General features: G+C 50.3%; 1 protein-coding gene across 4 annotated transcripts in view; it reads left to right on the forward strand.

Moving 5' to 3' along the window:
- The window catches only part of TTLL1 (TTL family tubulin polyglutamylase complex subunit L1), a 115518-nt gene that overhangs the window by 40921 nt on the left and 58639 nt on the right, over positions 1-15958 (forward strand). For 2 of the 4 annotated variants that reach the window (XM_063928933.1, XM_063928932.1), the window contains exons 2-3: positions 13136-13252; positions 15382-15590. In XM_063928933.1, coding sequence (XP_063785003.1) covers positions 13140-13252; positions 15382-15590 — 322 coding nt within the window. In that variant the 5' untranslated portion in view covers positions 13136-13139. Of the gene's footprint in view, positions 1-102; positions 524-1250; positions 1424-13135; positions 13253-15381; positions 15591-15958 lie in introns of those variants that run through there. The other 2 variants (XM_063928931.1, XM_063928930.1) reach the window with 2 other exon arrangements.

The following is a 15958-nucleotide window of genomic DNA, read 5'->3' on the forward strand; positions in this document are numbered from 1 at the left end:
CACACACACACACACACACACACACACACACACACGGCGAAAAGGGGGCGTGGCTCCACGGGAGGGTCCCCGTTTTCGTCAGTGAGGGGGCATGCCCAGCGCTCTGTGAGCTGCTGGCATGCCCCCAGGGGCTGATTATGAGTCCGGGGGGCACAGGGTACTTGAGACAGGGGAGCCCTATCTCATTGCTGAGCCTGCTGTGGGTTGGGGGCGTGGCCTAATCGCGGACGCGAGGCCACGCCCCATTATGCAAATTCCAGGATTATTATTTTTTTTTTATGGTATTTTGGCCCCTCAGCTAGAGGTAAATCCAGAGGAGGTGGTCGCTGCCCCTACACACCCGCACAGGCAGAAGAAAGCAGGGAGACTGCTGCCTCCCTGCAACACCACAGACCTGACAACACGCAGCAGCGTGTGCTGACTGTAGCACAATGCTGCTGCTGTTACTGGCAGGACGGGGGAGCTTCTGAGCTGGGACAGAGCTACTCCAGCCGGGGTGCCCCATAAAACTGTGGGGCCAACGGTACGTATCCCCCGCCCCCCCCCCCTAATCCGGCTCTGCTGCTGGAACCCCCCCTTAATCCGTACCCCCTGATGCCCCCTCTCCCTCTGTCTCCACTATTCACCGCTGCTCTGCTAAGCAGAACAGCGAGTACAGGAGCTTTCCAACTGCCCCCCCCCCCCCCCCCCCACCGCAGGACACTGCGACCCGTGGGTGGGACAGCGGGACAGACCCCAAAAAATGGGACTGTCCCGCGAAAATTGGGACATTTGGGAGGTATGGGGGTGTGTGAGGGGGTATGCCATACTTGACCCCCACATCAGCATACTCAGCAGGGTCTCTCTGGCAGAGAGGAGCGTCACATTCTGGCACACTCCACGCTTCTTAGCTGTAGTTTTGTGGGTCACCAGCCGCTGTGCACTTTCCGTACTGCCTCTGTTATCTCCAGCCCCTGCGACCCCACCGCTAGCTGCAGCGCTGCCACCCGCAGTGAGTTGCGCCCAGCTCCTTCACACACTTTAGCCGGCGGGTAGCGCTGCAGAAGTCCGCGCTGCTTGCAGGCTCTGACCCCCTCCTCCCTCCAGCAGCAGCGTCTCCTGGGAGCTAACCAGTCACTCCCAGTCTCCCCTTACCATAGTGCCCAGCAGCCGTGAGGTCCGCGCCACGTGCATGCTATGACCCCCTCCTCCCTCCAGCCGCAGCATCTCCTGGGGGCTAACCAGTCACTCCCAGTCTCACCTTACCACAGTGCCCGGCAGCTGCGCGAGGTCTGCGGTGTGTGACTGAGGAGGGGAAGGAGTGATGTGGACGGGCAGAGGAAGCAGGAATACAGCCTAAGAGAGTCAGCCATGCCAAGTCTCCACCAGCAGCAGATGCCAATAGGTTGGAGTGGAACAGCAGCAGCCAGCAGCAGTGACTCCGGTAAGACACATCTGTCTGTCACCACTGTTCTGTCCCTAATACCAATCTCTCCCGTGCCCTGTGTTCTGTCATGTCCCTGTAACCCCTGGCCTTGACCTGCCACCCTTATCCTGGCCCTTTCACCCTTATCCTGGCCCTGTCACCCTTATGCTGGCCCTGCTACCCCTATCCTGGCCCTGTCACCCCTGTGCTTGCCCTGTCAACCCTATACTGGCCCTGACACCCCTGTCCTGGTCCTGCCGCCCCTACACTGACCCTGTCACCCCTATCCTGTCCCTGTCATTTCTGTCCTGGCCCCGTCGCCCATGTCCTGGCCCCGTCACCCCTGTCCTGGCCCCGTCACCCCTGTTCTGACCCTGTCACCCCTGTTCTGACCCTGTCACCCCTGTCCTGACCCAGTCAACCCTGTTCTGACCCTGTCACCCCTGTCCTGGCCCTGTTACTGCATACCCTCCAACTACCTTTTTGGCAGGTACAGTACCCGCAGCACCTCCAGACCTCTCCCCAATGCACCACACCTCCGCACCTTCCCCTCCACCACATGCGGCACTCCACCCCTCCCCCACATGCTGTGCCTCCAGACCCCCTACACCACCCGCGGCTCCCACTCCTCCGCCCCTTCACCACCCCCAGCAATCTCCAGGCCCCCTCCACCATTCACCCCCTTATATGTCTCCCCCACACCTGCCCCCCTCCACCCGCAGCATCTGCAGACACCCTCCTCCATCCGCGGTCCCCCTCTCACCCACCCCTCCCCCACCAATGGCACCCCCGCACCTGCCCCACCACCACCTGCAGCACCTCCGGACCTCCTTCCCCATCTGCCGCAACACCCGTACCTGCCCCTCCCCTACCCATGGCACCTACGGACCCCTACCCCACCAGTGGCACTCCCGCCCCTTCCCATCCCACAGCACCTCCGGAACCCTTCACCCATCTGCAACATCCCCACACCTGCCCCTCCCCCACCCATGGCACCCCTGCCCCTCCCCCACCTGCAGTGCCTCCGGACCCCTCCCCCATCTGCATCCCCCACTCCTCTGCCCCTCCCCCACCCGCAGCACCTCCCAACCCTTCCCCATCCGGGCCCCACCCCCACTTCCGCCCCCCCTCCATCCGCAGCATCTACAGACACCATCCGCAGTACCCCCCGCACCCGCTACATTCTGTACATTGTGGCCTGCAGGTGCTGTTCACGCCGTCGCAAGGGGCTGCGCCTCCTTCACCATCGCACACCCTTTCATTGTGCAATATTTAACCACTAACAAAGGAATGCAGGTGATACTCCATATAACACAAATATTGAACCCCAGAAAGGCATGCAAGGGTTAAGGGGGCGTAGCCCCTTGCGACGGTGTGAAGAGCGCCCGTAGGGCGCGATGAAGCACCTAGTATATATACACACACACACACACACACACACACACACACACACACACACACACACACACGTTCCTGGACTTTCCTGGTATTGTATGATTGCCATCACCTGTGGTGAAACACCTTTCTGATCAATTAACTAGCTCACCACAGGTGATGGCAATCATACATTACCAGGAAAGTCCAGGAACAGAGCATTTTCTCCCTCATGGAGAGGGTCAGGTAGGCAAGTATGGGATGAGCGTGAGATAATATACAGTGCCATAAAACTGAAGGTAAAGATGACCCTTACCAGATGAGCTTGCAATCTAAGCAGCTGATGCAGCGTTTCTTACATGCCATTTTGCAGACATACCTTGTGTGTTTTTGCACTGTGCAAGCTCTGGAGATGAGAGCTCGCAACTGCGGGTGATGTTGAGTCATATGCAACTGAGTCACATCTCCGTTTGCAGCTTAAGGGGTGGTGCCCGGGCTGTACTTGGGCGTTCGCAATTGGGCAAAGTTTATCGAGGGCACTAGCGTTGCAGAGCTGTGAGTGTGCGGAGATAGGCCTACTTCCAGACAGATCTACTGCACCAAGCCTAGGGTGGGTGAAGGTGCACAGTGACCATGATGATGATGATGGTGGTGTGTGTGTAAGTATGTACAGCGGAGAATACCAGTGAATATCTGCATTTCTCTCTGTGCACACAATGCAGGTGTAATTACCCCCAATCTGTGTGCATCTCTGCTTTTGCCTCTATGTCATACCTGCCAACTTTTTAAGTTTCCTCTACAGGAGAATTCACAATGAGGCGATGCAGCGTGTGATCACTGTGGGAGATGTGCATCATGGGATATGATCCTTAGATCGACATGGGCATTAGGTCAACACATGAAAAGGTCGACGGGAGTTTTTGACAATGTTTTTATTTATTTTTTTCATTTTGTTTTTAACTCTTTCATACTTTACTGTCCACGTGGACTACGATTGGAAATAGTAATCTGTGCTGAGCGCAGCAGTAGCGGAATGAGCTATATAGCCCGAAGCATGGAGAGTCATATGAGGGGACACGGTGCACTAATATGGGTTCCCGGTCATTTTGCGAACAAAACGACCCCAAAATCCCCCCCAAAAAAAACCTCATTGGCGAGTCCCAATTTTTCCCTACGTGCATTGATGTGTGTATTACGGGGGTCATTCCGACCCGTTCGCACGCAGCGGTTCTTCGCTGTGGTGCGAACAGGTTGGAACTGCACAGCCGTTGCCGTGCAACGACTAGAAGAGAGAAGAAAGTGATCGCTAGCGCGATCTGCAAGAAGATTGACAGCGGGGAGGCGTTCTGGGGCAGATACTCACCGTTTTCCGGGCATGGAGATTCAAATGGAGGCGTGTCCAGGCGTTTGGGGGGCGGGTGTCTGACGTCAATCCCGGGACCTTCGTCGCTGGATCCGTCGCACAGGGTTAGTAAGTCTGACACTGGTCTTGTTTTGCAGGAAACTTTTTTAGCATAGCATGGCTGCACAAGTGATCGCAGCCCTGCTACGCTAAAATACACTCCCCATAGGCGGCGTCTAGTTGATCGCACGAGCAGCAAAAAGTTGCTACATGCGATAAACTCGGAATGACCCCCAATGTGTTGGATACTTCCATCCAGCCAAACAGCTGCATGAGTGTTTGGGCGAAGGGATATATTTGGAGCACTGCAAGACAGACGTACCCATAATATCATAGGTAGTTATGTAAAATCCACGTGTGCGTTATTTAATCCATCGCCACTAGATCTAGATGTGTGTGTGTTCGTACACTGGGTAGAAATTGAACACTTTAATATCATAACTCTGCCTCATCATCGTTATAATTAGTATCCATATAGATACTGAGCATTTGTTCAACAGAAGATTTATTGAGCAGTGAATCCAGACAATCTGGGAGGACTGGGCAGGCTGAGAGACTCACATCTGTATCATGTTCCTCATAGGTCTGAGGTTACTCTAATTATACAGTACCAAAACGGGTCCCAGTAAAATTCCAGAGGAGAGAACCGCTGCATCTGGAGTAAAGACTCAGAGCGGAACAGGATTGTTAGAGGACTCTGATATGTTAGTGTGATGTGCGAATCAGAAATGGGCAATGGGTGGGTGGTGGACATTCATGAAAGAATCACAGAGCAAACACGTTACAAAAACAAAACAAAACATCACACTACGGGCCAAATGTAATAGAGTGAGAGTTTCAGAAAGTGAGAGATTTGGTAATTTTTTTTTAGTTTTTTTTTTTAATTTAAAGTTCCAATCATTTACACTGCAAAACCAGGTTGATCTTGCTGTGTAAATGATTGCTGCTTTAAAAAAAACGACAAAACCTTACCAAATCTCTCACTTTCTGAAACTCTCTCTCTATTACATTTGGCCATATATACGCTGCATGAAGATGGCAAGATTTTTATGAGAAAACTTCAGATGCTGTAAGATGTAGATAAGTGTTGGCTTTGTATTCGGGTAAGTTTTTCTCCCTATTTTAGTGTAAGAACACATTGGAACTCATTTAGACTTGTATGTAGAGAACAAAGCAGGACTTGGCTTGCTCTTGTGTCCCCATGTGCCTGGAGACAGACTTGGACTGGCCCACAGGGGTAATTCCCAGTGGACCCCTCTGCATGAGGGGCCCACCTCCTTCTCTAGGGATCAGGTTCCAGACTATGCACTGAAATTATCCATTATACATATGTTACTTTATACTGCACAGCAGTGACGTGTGGTGAGGTCACTGGCTGGGGAGGCACTGGCAGCTAAACACCCCCCCCCCCCCTTTGAGGTAAAAAATAATTGAGTCCCCCCCCCCCCCACACCACTACAACCAGCACCAGGCAGAACCAGCCAGGGGTGGTAATGCCATAGCAGGGGAGACACTTAGTGTGGGGTCCCCCTGCCATGCCATTAAAGTGCCCCCCCCCTCCCCCAAGCCAGTCAGCCCAGGGCTGGAATTCCTCGGAAAGTGGGGCCCCCAAAAAATTAAAATGGGGTCCCCCCTCCCGAGCAACAACCAGCACTGGGCTGATAGCCCAATGCTATGCCCCGCACCCCTGGTGACGGTGGGTGCGGGGTTCATTGTATGCTAATATTGTTCTTTACAGGTGGCCTACAGGTCCCAGCAAGCCTGCCCCAGCATGCTGGCACTTGGAGAACCACAAGTGCCAGCATGCCCGGACATAAAGGGCCTGCTGGCACCTGTAGTCCACCTGTAAAGAAAATATAAAACAAAACAAAACACAATGCGGTCTTTAAAAACATTTTATTACACAGGGTCTTCACCTGGGGGTGGCGGCCTTTAAGCTCTTTTGCATGGCCTCTGCCTTCCCAGGGCTTCCAGCGTCTTCACCTGGTGGACGGCGGCTGCTAAGCGCTTTTGCATAGCCGCCGCCCATCCAGGACTTCCACGGCATCTTCTCTCTTCAGGAGCTCTTCTCTGCTCCTCCTCCGCCGTCGGACTGACAGCCGCTGCCTCGCGCTGACTTATATAAGTCAGCGGGAGGGGGAGGGGCGAGTCGTGATTGGATCGCGGTGGCCATCTTGAATTTCAAAAATGACGCTGAGGCGCCATTTTTTAAATGAGTACGGCTAAACTGCCAAACTCTGCAGAATGGCCCTGACTGCCGCGTCCCGCCACCACCGCCCGCATCTCCGCCGCCCGCACCTCTACCGCCGCCCACACAGTGATTGACAGCGGATCCATTGACGGATCCGATGGCCAATTACTGTGGCCTCACTCACAGGGGCGTGCTTTCATGGGTTGAAAGCACGTCCCTGTATGAAAGCGGCACCTCTAATGGTGCCGCTTTCCCATGCAATTTCAATGGGCTTTTCCTGCCCATTGCTTGGCCCCGTCCGCGCCCGCCCCCCGCTCCCATACCTTTCCCCATTCACAACGGGAGGCACCACGATCGGTGCCTCCCAACCCCACTTTCTCTAACGTCCTAGTGGATGCTGGGGACTCCGTAAGGACCATGGGGAATAGACGGGCTCCGCAGGAGACATGGGCACTTTGAGAAAGAATTTAGATTCTGGTGTGCTCTGGCTCCTCCCTCTATGTCCCTCCTCCAGACCTCAGTTTGATACTGTGCCCAGACGAGCTGGGTGCTGTTCAGTGAGCTCTCCTGTGCTTGCTGTAAGAAAGTATTTTGTTTTTTTTATTTTCAGGGAGCTCTGCTGGCAACAGACTCCCTGCATCGTGGGACAGAGGGGAGAGAAGCAGCCCTACTCTCTGAAGATAGGTCCTGCTTCTTAGGCTAGTGGACACCATTAGCTCCAGAGGGATCGTACACAGGATCTCACCCTCGTCGTCCGATCCCAGAGCCGCGCCGCCGTCCCCCTCGCAGAGCCGGAAGACAGAAGCCAAGTGAGCATAAGAAGCAAGAAGACTTCGAAATTGGCGGCAGAAGACTCCAGTCTTCACTGAGGTAGCGCACAGCACTGCAGCTGTGCGCCATTGCTCCCACACATACCTCACATACTCCGGTCACTGTAAGGGTGCAGGGCGCAGGGGGGGGGCGCCCTGGGCAGCAATTGGGACCACTTTGGCAAAAGTTTAGCATATATACAGTTGGGCACTGTATATAAGTATGAGCCCCCGCCAAGAAAATGTATATTTAAGCGGGACAGAAGCCCGCCGTCGAGGGGGCGGGGCTTCTTCCTCAGCACTCACCAGCGCCATGTTTTTCTCCACAGCACAGCTGAGAGGAAGCTCCCCAGCCTCTCCCCTGCAGATACACAGTAGAAGAGGGTAAAAAGAGAGGGGGGACACATAATTAGGCGCAAAAATCATTATAAACAGCAGCTACTGGGTTAACATTAAGTTACTGTGTTATTCCTGGGTTAATAGCGCTGGGGTGTGTGCTGGCATACTCTCTCTCTGTCTCTCCGAAGGGCCTTCAGATTGAGCATTCCCTGAGTGTGTGGTGTGTCAGTACGTGTGTGTCGACATGTCTGAGGTAAAAGGCTCCCCTGAGGAGGAGATGGAGCAAATATGTGTGTGAGGGGTGTCTTCGTCGACAACGCCGACACCTGTTTGGATATGTGTAATTAAGTGCTAAGGTGAATTTATTGCACAAAAGATTAGAGAACAGACAGGGAATCTACCCATGTCTGTCCCTATGTCGCAGAGACCTTCAGAGTCTCTCAATGCTCACTATCCAAAATAATAGACACTGATATCGACACGGAGTCTGACTCCAGTGTCGACTACGATAATGCAAAGTTACAGCCAAAATGGCAGGATAGTATTCAATATATGATTATTGTAATAAAAGATGATTTGCATATCACTGATGACTCATCTGTCCCTGACACAAGGGTACACATGTTTAAGGGGAAGAAAGCTGAGGTAAATTTCCCTCCTCTCATGATGAAAAAGAGCGGGAATCTCCAGACAAGAGACTGCAGTTTCCCACAAAGAATTCTCAGGGAGTATCCTTCCCCTACTAGGGCCAGGATACGATGGGAATCTTCCCCTAGGGTGTCACGTTTGCCCAAAAGGTAGCCCTGACTTAACAGCTATCCTCAGGGATCCTGCAGATAGCGTGCACATTCTGGTACACTACTCAGACCGGCGATTGTGTCGGCATGGGTTTATAGCGCTGTAGCAGCGTGGACAGGTACCTTATCAGCAGAGATTGAGACCCTAGTATGTATGTATATATATATATATATATATATATATATATATATATATATATATTAAGATGCTGTCTTAAGATATATATATATATATATATATATATATATAAAACATGCCCAAAAAGGCATTAGTCTACTGGGTTCTAGAGTCAACGCTATGTCGATTTCTGCTTGACGTGTCCTGTAGATATGCAATGGACAGGAGATGCCGACTTAAGAGGCATATGGAAGGCTGAGGATTGTGTGGAGAAGGGATCTCGGACCTGATCTCCACAGCTATGGCTGGTAATTCTGATCTTTTGCCTTATATTCCTGCACAGCCTAGGAAAGCACGACATTATCAAATGCAGCCTTTCGATCACAAAGAAACAAAGTCCGAGGTACGTCCTTTCTTGCCAGAGGCAGGGGCAGAGGAAAGAAGCTGCACAACACAGCTAGTTCCCAGGAACAGAAAATGTCGCTGGGGCTCCACAGGCGGAGCTAGGCCCGGTGGGGGCACGTCTTCGTAATTTCAGCCACAAGTGGGTTCACTCCCTGTTGGATCCCTGGGCAATGAATATTGTGTCTCAGGGATACAAGCTGGACTTTGAGGAGATGCCCCCTCACCGACGGCCCTGCCGGCTTCCCCCCACGAGAGGGAAATAGTGTTAACTGCAATTCACAAATTGTATCTTCAACAGGTGGTGGTCAAGGTTCCACTCCTTCAACAAGGAGGTGGTTATTATTCGACCATGTTGTAGTCCCGAAACCGGACGGTTCGGTCAGACCCATATTGAATTTAAAATCCCTGAACATATACCTGAAAGGGTTCAAGTTCAAGATGGAATCGCTAAGAGCGGTCATAGCAAGCCTGAAAGGGGGAGATTTTATGGTGTCTCTGGACATAAAGGATGCATACCTTCATGTCCCCGTTTATCCACCTCATCAGGCGTACCTCAGATTTGCGGTACAGGATTGTCATTACCAATTTCAGACGTTGCCGTTTGGTCTCTCCACGGCCCCGAGAATCTTCACCAAGGTAATGGCGGAAATGATGGTGCTCCTGCGGAAGCAAGGTGTCACAATTATCCCGTACTGGGACGATCTCCTCATAAAAGCGAGATCAAGAGAGCAGTTGCTGAACAGCGTATCACTTTCTCTGGAAGTGTAACGGCAACACGGCTGGATTCTAAATATTCCAAAGTCGCAGTTGGTTCCTACTGCTCATCTGCCTTTCCTAGGCATGATTCTAGACAAAAGGGTTTATCTCCCGATAGAGAGAGCTCATGACACTGGTCAGGAACCTATTAAAACCAAAACAGGTGTCAGTGCATCACTGCACTCGAGTCCTGGGAAGGATGGTGGCATCATACGAGGCCATTCCCTTCGGCAGGTTCCATGCGAGGACCTTTCAATTGGACTTACTGGACAAGTTGTCCGGATCACATCTTCAGATGCATCGGTTAATCACCCTATCACCCAGGGCCAGGGTGTCTCTCCTGTGGTGGCTGCAGAGTGCTCATCTTCTCGAGGGCCGCAGATTCGGCATTCAGGACTGGATCCTGGTGACCACGGATGCAAGCCTCCGAGGGTGGGGAGCAGTCACACAGGGAAAAAAGTTCCAAGCTCTGTGGGTAAGTCAGGAGACTTGCCTTCACATCAACATCCTGGAACTAAGGGCCGTATACAACGCCCTACGTCAAGCGGAGACCCTGCTTCGCGACCAACTGGTTCTGATTCAGTCAGAAGCCACCAGAATTCTTCGCTGGGCGGAGAATCACGTAAGCGCACTGTCAGCAGTGTTCATCCCGGGAGTGGACAACTGGGAAGCAGACTTCCTCAGCAGGCACGACCTCCACCCGGGAGAGTGGGGACTTCATCAAGAAGTCTTCATGCAGTTTGCAAGTCGGTGGGAACTGCCACAGGTGGATATGATGGCATCCCGCCTCAACAAAAAGCTACAGAGGTATTGCGCCAGGTCATGAGACCCTCAGGCGATAGCTGTGGACGCACTGGTGACACCGTGGGTGTTCCAGTCGGTCTATTTATTTCCTCCTCTTCCTCTCATACCCAAGGTGCTGAGGATAATAAGAAAAAGAGGAGTGAGAACAATCCTCATTGTTCCAGATTGGCCACGAAGGACCTGGTATCCAGATCTGCAAGAAATGCTCACAGAGGACCCGTGGCCTCTTCCTCTAAGACAGGACCTGTTGCAACAGGGGCCCTGTCTGTTCCAAGACTTACCGCGGCTGCATTTGACGGCATGGCGGTTGAACGCCGGATCCTAGCAGAAAAGGGCATTCTGGACGAGGTCATTCCTACGCGGATAAAGGCTAGGAAGGACGTGACAGCTAAACATTATCACCGTATATGGCGAAAATATGTTTCTTGGTGTGAGGCCAGGAATGCTCCTACAGAGGAATTCCAGCTGGGCCGTTTCCTTCACTTCCTACAGTCAGGAGTGGATTTGGGCCTAAAATTGGGTTCCATTAAGGTCCAGATTTCGGCCCTATCCATTTTCTTTCGAAAAGAGTTGGCTTCTCTACCAGAAGTTCAGACGTTTGTAAGGGAGAGCTGCATATTCAGCCTCCTTTTGTGCCTCCAGTGGCACCTTGGGATCTTAACGTGGGTTAAGTTTCCTGAAATCACACTGGTTTGAACCACTTAAAACGGTGGAGTTAAAATATCTCACGTGGAAAGTGGTCATGCTATTAGCCTTGGCTTCGGCTAGGCGTGTGTCAGAATTAGCGGATTTGTCACATAAAAGCCCCTATCTGGTTTTCCATATGGATAGAGCAGAATTGCGGACCCGTCCACAATTTCTGTCAAAAGTGGTGTCATCTTTTCATATGAACCAACCTATTGTGGTGCCTGTGGCTACTCGTGACTTGAAGGATTCCGAGTTACTGGATGTGGTCAGGGCTTTGAAGGTTTATGTAGCCAGAACGGCTAGAGTCAGGAAAACGGAGTCACTGTTTATCCTGTATGCATCCATCAAGCTGGGTGCTCCTGCTTCAAAGCAAACTATTGCTCGCTCGATCTGTAACACGATGCAGCAGGCTCATTCTGCGGCTGGATTGCCGCTGCCAAAATCAGTTAAAGCCCATTCCACTAGGAAGGTGGGCTCTTCTTGGGCGGCTGCCCGAGGGGTCTCGGCATTACAACTATGCCGAGCTGCTACTTGGTCAGGTTCAAACACTTTTGCGAAGTTCTACAAGTTTGATACCCTGGCTGAGGAGGACCTATTGTTTGCTCAATCGGTTCTGCAGAGTCATCCGCACTCTCCCGCCCGTTTGGGAGCTTTGGTATAATCCCCATGGTCCTTACGGAGTCCCCAGCATCCACTAGGGCGTTAGAGAAAATAAGATTTTACTTACCGGTAAATCTATTTCTCGTAGTCCGTAGTGGATGCTGGGCGCCCGTCCCAAGTGCAGACTTTTTCTGCAATACTTGTATATAGTTATTGCTGCAATAAGGGCTATGTTATTGTTGCATCAGGGTTGAACTGATGCTCTGTTGTTGTTCATACTGTTGACTGGGTAAGTTTATCACAAGTTATACGGTGTGATTGGTGTGGCTGGTATGAGTCTTGCCCTGGATTTCCAAAATCCTTTCCTTGTACTGTCAGCTCTTCCGGGCACAGTTTCTCTAACTGAGGTCTGGAGGAGGGACATAGAGGGAGGAGCCAGAGCACACCAGAATCTAAATTCTTTCTTAAAGTGCCCATGTCTCCTGCGGAGCCCGTCTATTCCCCATGGTCCTAACGGAGTCCCCAGCATCCACTACGGACTACGAGAAATAGATTTACCGGTAAGTAAAATCTTATTTTACACCTTATAATAATGATTAAAATAATAAAGGAGATACATATGACACAGAATATGTGTCATAAGTATCTTCTTTGTATTATTTTACTCATTAATGACAGGGGAGGCACTGCCTCCTACCTCCCCTGACTGCACGTCCCTGCTGCACAGGACTATGGTGTATTCTCTACAGTGCATTCCTGTTATTAACCTGGTACATTATCCCTGCATTAACCTGGAACATTACCTGGTACATTATCCTGCATGCACTTTGTATATATATCAATGGGCCCAGATCGTACACTCTGTAACGGTTAGGCAAAAAATGTGGCGGCTGGCCACACCCCCTCTGGAGACTGTCCACACCCCTAAACATGGGCTCTACCACTGTAGTCCCACGAAGGGCCCTTCTTGCCCTTTACGCCCCAGTCCGACACTGCCTGGAGATGTGGGCAGTAGCTACGTTATATACAGTAGGGGTATGCACATGTAATTGCGACGTTCACCCTTGGGAAGTGCCCTTTCTGTAATAGACCACGTATTGATATGAGTCCTAGGAGGTATATCTTTTGCAGCTCCCGAATGTAGGTGTAAAGATAAAAGCGGATGGGGATTACCAATCGCAGTCTGACATAGATATCCGTATTGCAGTACACTTCGTAGATTAGGCGGACAGTAGGTAAGTGTACGTCTGTGTAAACTGGACCTAGCACGCGTGTTTCTGTGCATTAGGTAGGACATTAGGTTGTAAGGCCCCTAGAGAGGGACTGGCTGTACAGCGCTGCATAATAGGGTTAGAAATGAAGGCTGATACCACGTTATTACACATACGTATACTAATAAGATATACGTAGTGAACTTTTCTTGAAAGTGTCTCCTTCCTCCTCTTCAGAGTCATGGCTGGGAAGCTGAAGTGGGTGACGGATATTGAGAAGTCTGTGTTAATCAATAACTTTGAGAAAAGGGGATGGGTCCAGGTGACGGAGAGTGAGGACTGGAACTTCTACTGGTAAGTATAAGGATACCTCTTTGACATTGCTCTAAGGCAGGGGTAGCCTAACCTGGTTCTCCAGAGCTACCAACAGCCCACGTCTTCCAGGCCACCTGTGGATCTGTAGAATGTAGACAAACAGTGGCAGTTGCTCGGTCATTCCTGGAGACAATTATATATCAGGTGCTAGAACGTGGGAGGGGTCACAGACAAACAGCAGACAGAGGGGGGGGGGGCCTTCCCCGATATCCTCCCAGCACACTAAAGAATTACCTGTAACCATACCTGAACCTATCTGGTAATAGAAATTCAGAGAATTAGTCACACATGTTTGCAAACGCATATTTAGCTGCTGAGCCACTTCACCGCTTCTCTGATATCAGCAGTCCTAACACTACATAATGGCAGTGCCCACATAGGGCCATGTAATTTGTCACAGTAGGCCTCATGATAAAGGCTATTACTAAAACACATCCAGACAGAAAGCTAACTTACCCGGGAGCCACCCCCAGGATCTCCAATTAGCACTACAAGGAACAGCATGCCTTCCAAATACTGGATGTGTTTTAGTAATACCCTTTATCATGAGGCCTTACTGTGACGTGGCCCTATGTGGGCACTGCTATTATGTAGTGTTAGAACTGCTGATATCAGAGAAGCCGTGAAGTGGCTCAGCAGCCAAACATGCGATTGCAAACATGTGTGACCAATTTTCTGAATTTTCTATTACCAGATAAGTTCAGGAAGCACCCCCCCTCTCGATCTGTAGAATGTGTTGGTTAGGAGTGAATGCACCACATGTTTGTACATGGTACATATAGTAACGACTACACATGTGCACCAACTAGGTGGTCTGGGAAACGTCAGCTGTTAGTAGCAATCAGGGACCGGGTTGGTTACCCCTGCCGGGGTGTCAGGGGTCATTTGTCGGACACAGAAAGAGATATTAATATACTATAAGAGTCAAATGCATGGCCTTATATACAGTGTACATATTTAATTGTTATTCTCATTATAGTTTATTTATATGGCGCCATAAGGAATCCGCAGCGCCTAACAAAGTACATAAACAAATGAGCATAACAAGAAAAAGATGACTTACAGTATAAGACAATGTAGGACAAGTACATGATATATAAACATTTTGACATCAGTGGACAGGACACTGAGATACGCATCAGAGTTAGGTGCCATTGTAGGGAATATGGAGTAGATGATAGTCCAAGAGAGGGAAAAGCACATGAGGGAAGAGGGCCCTGCTCGTGAGAGTTTACATTCAGAATATTTTCTATTCTGTACAAGTGTATTCTTGTATAACATTATCCAGAAATTGATTTCATTATCCAGATGCAATTGCTTAGGTGCTTAAATTAAGTCTGGGGGGAAATGCAAGTTTAAAATGAAAACCAGATTGCCTCAAAGCCAAACATTTTCCCCCCAGTCCAGCAGACCTAAGATAATTCCTGCTATTAATACTGCGTAATGTCAGCACTATTAGAACTTTGGAGATTATGAGGTTTATGTGTTCAGAGGCGTTTTCAAAACCACTTATTTTCCTGCTTTTATACTTGGTATTATTGCTGCTGTAAATCCTGTAGGAAAATGTCTCCTGATAAGCCAACGCTTACATCTAGTAAATACTTTACAGTACTAGAAATCGTGTTGCAAAATGTGCCTATCCAATTCAAGCCACAAGATGGCGCTTCTGGTCCCACTATTGCTGCAGCACACATTGAATCACATTTGCAGAATCAAATCAGGTGAGGAGCAGCGCTGAACCTCAGTGATGACGTTGAAGTGTTTGATTCACGCTGCAGTTCCTCGAGTCCAAGTAACAGTGGATGGGTTGGCAGTGAAAGATGGCACAGTATGCAGCAGACGCATTGATGAACCTGGTTTTGTGGAGCAGTGCCAAAGAAAAATTTCATTTAGTAGAGCAAGTTTATTAAAACCAGGTAATGGGGTGGAGAATGTACATTTTCAGGTGTGTTCCTTGATGTGTTGAAGGACACAACCATTTTTACTTCACAAACACACATGATGTTTGCAATAACTCATATCTGGTGGAGATTTGTGGTCATATACTTTTAATGTGACGCGTTTCGCATTTTTCAGCGTGCTAATTTCCTGTACACCTCGCGTTTCAGGATGAGTGTGCAGACCATCAGAAACTGCTTCAGTGTGGAGACCGGGTTCCGTCTGTCCGATGATCAACTTGTCAATCACTTTCCCAACCACTACGAGCTGACTCGGAAAGATCTAATGGTGAAAAACATCAAGAGATACAGGAAAGAGCTAGAGAAAGAAGGCAGTCCCCTCGCAGAGAAGGACGAGAATGGAAAATATCTGTATTTAGGTCAGCGATGAGTGCAGTCCTAGAATACATTATTATAGGTCGGGGAGATGGGGTTAGTTTCATCTATGCAGAATGGGGGTCATTCCGAGTTGATCGCACGCTGCCGATTTTTGCAGCTCAGCGATCAGGTTACTACTGCGCGTGCGTATGCACCGCAATGCGCACGTGCGTCGTACTGGTACAAACAGCATCGTTGCTGGGCAATTTTTCTAGCGACTAATCCATTCGCACAACCGATCGCAAGGAGATTGACAGAAAAAGGGCGTTTATGGGTGTCAACTGACCGTTTTCTGGGAGTGGTAGGGAAAACGCAGGCGTGTCCAGGCGTTTGCAGGGCGGGCGTCTGATGTCAATTCCGGGACCGGACA

Source organism: Pseudophryne corroboree, chromosome 6 (genome assembly GCF_028390025.1).
Source record: "Pseudophryne corroboree isolate aPseCor3 chromosome 6, aPseCor3.hap2, whole genome shotgun sequence".
Taxonomy (NCBI): Eukaryota; Metazoa; Chordata; class Amphibia; order Anura; family Myobatrachidae; genus Pseudophryne; species Pseudophryne corroboree.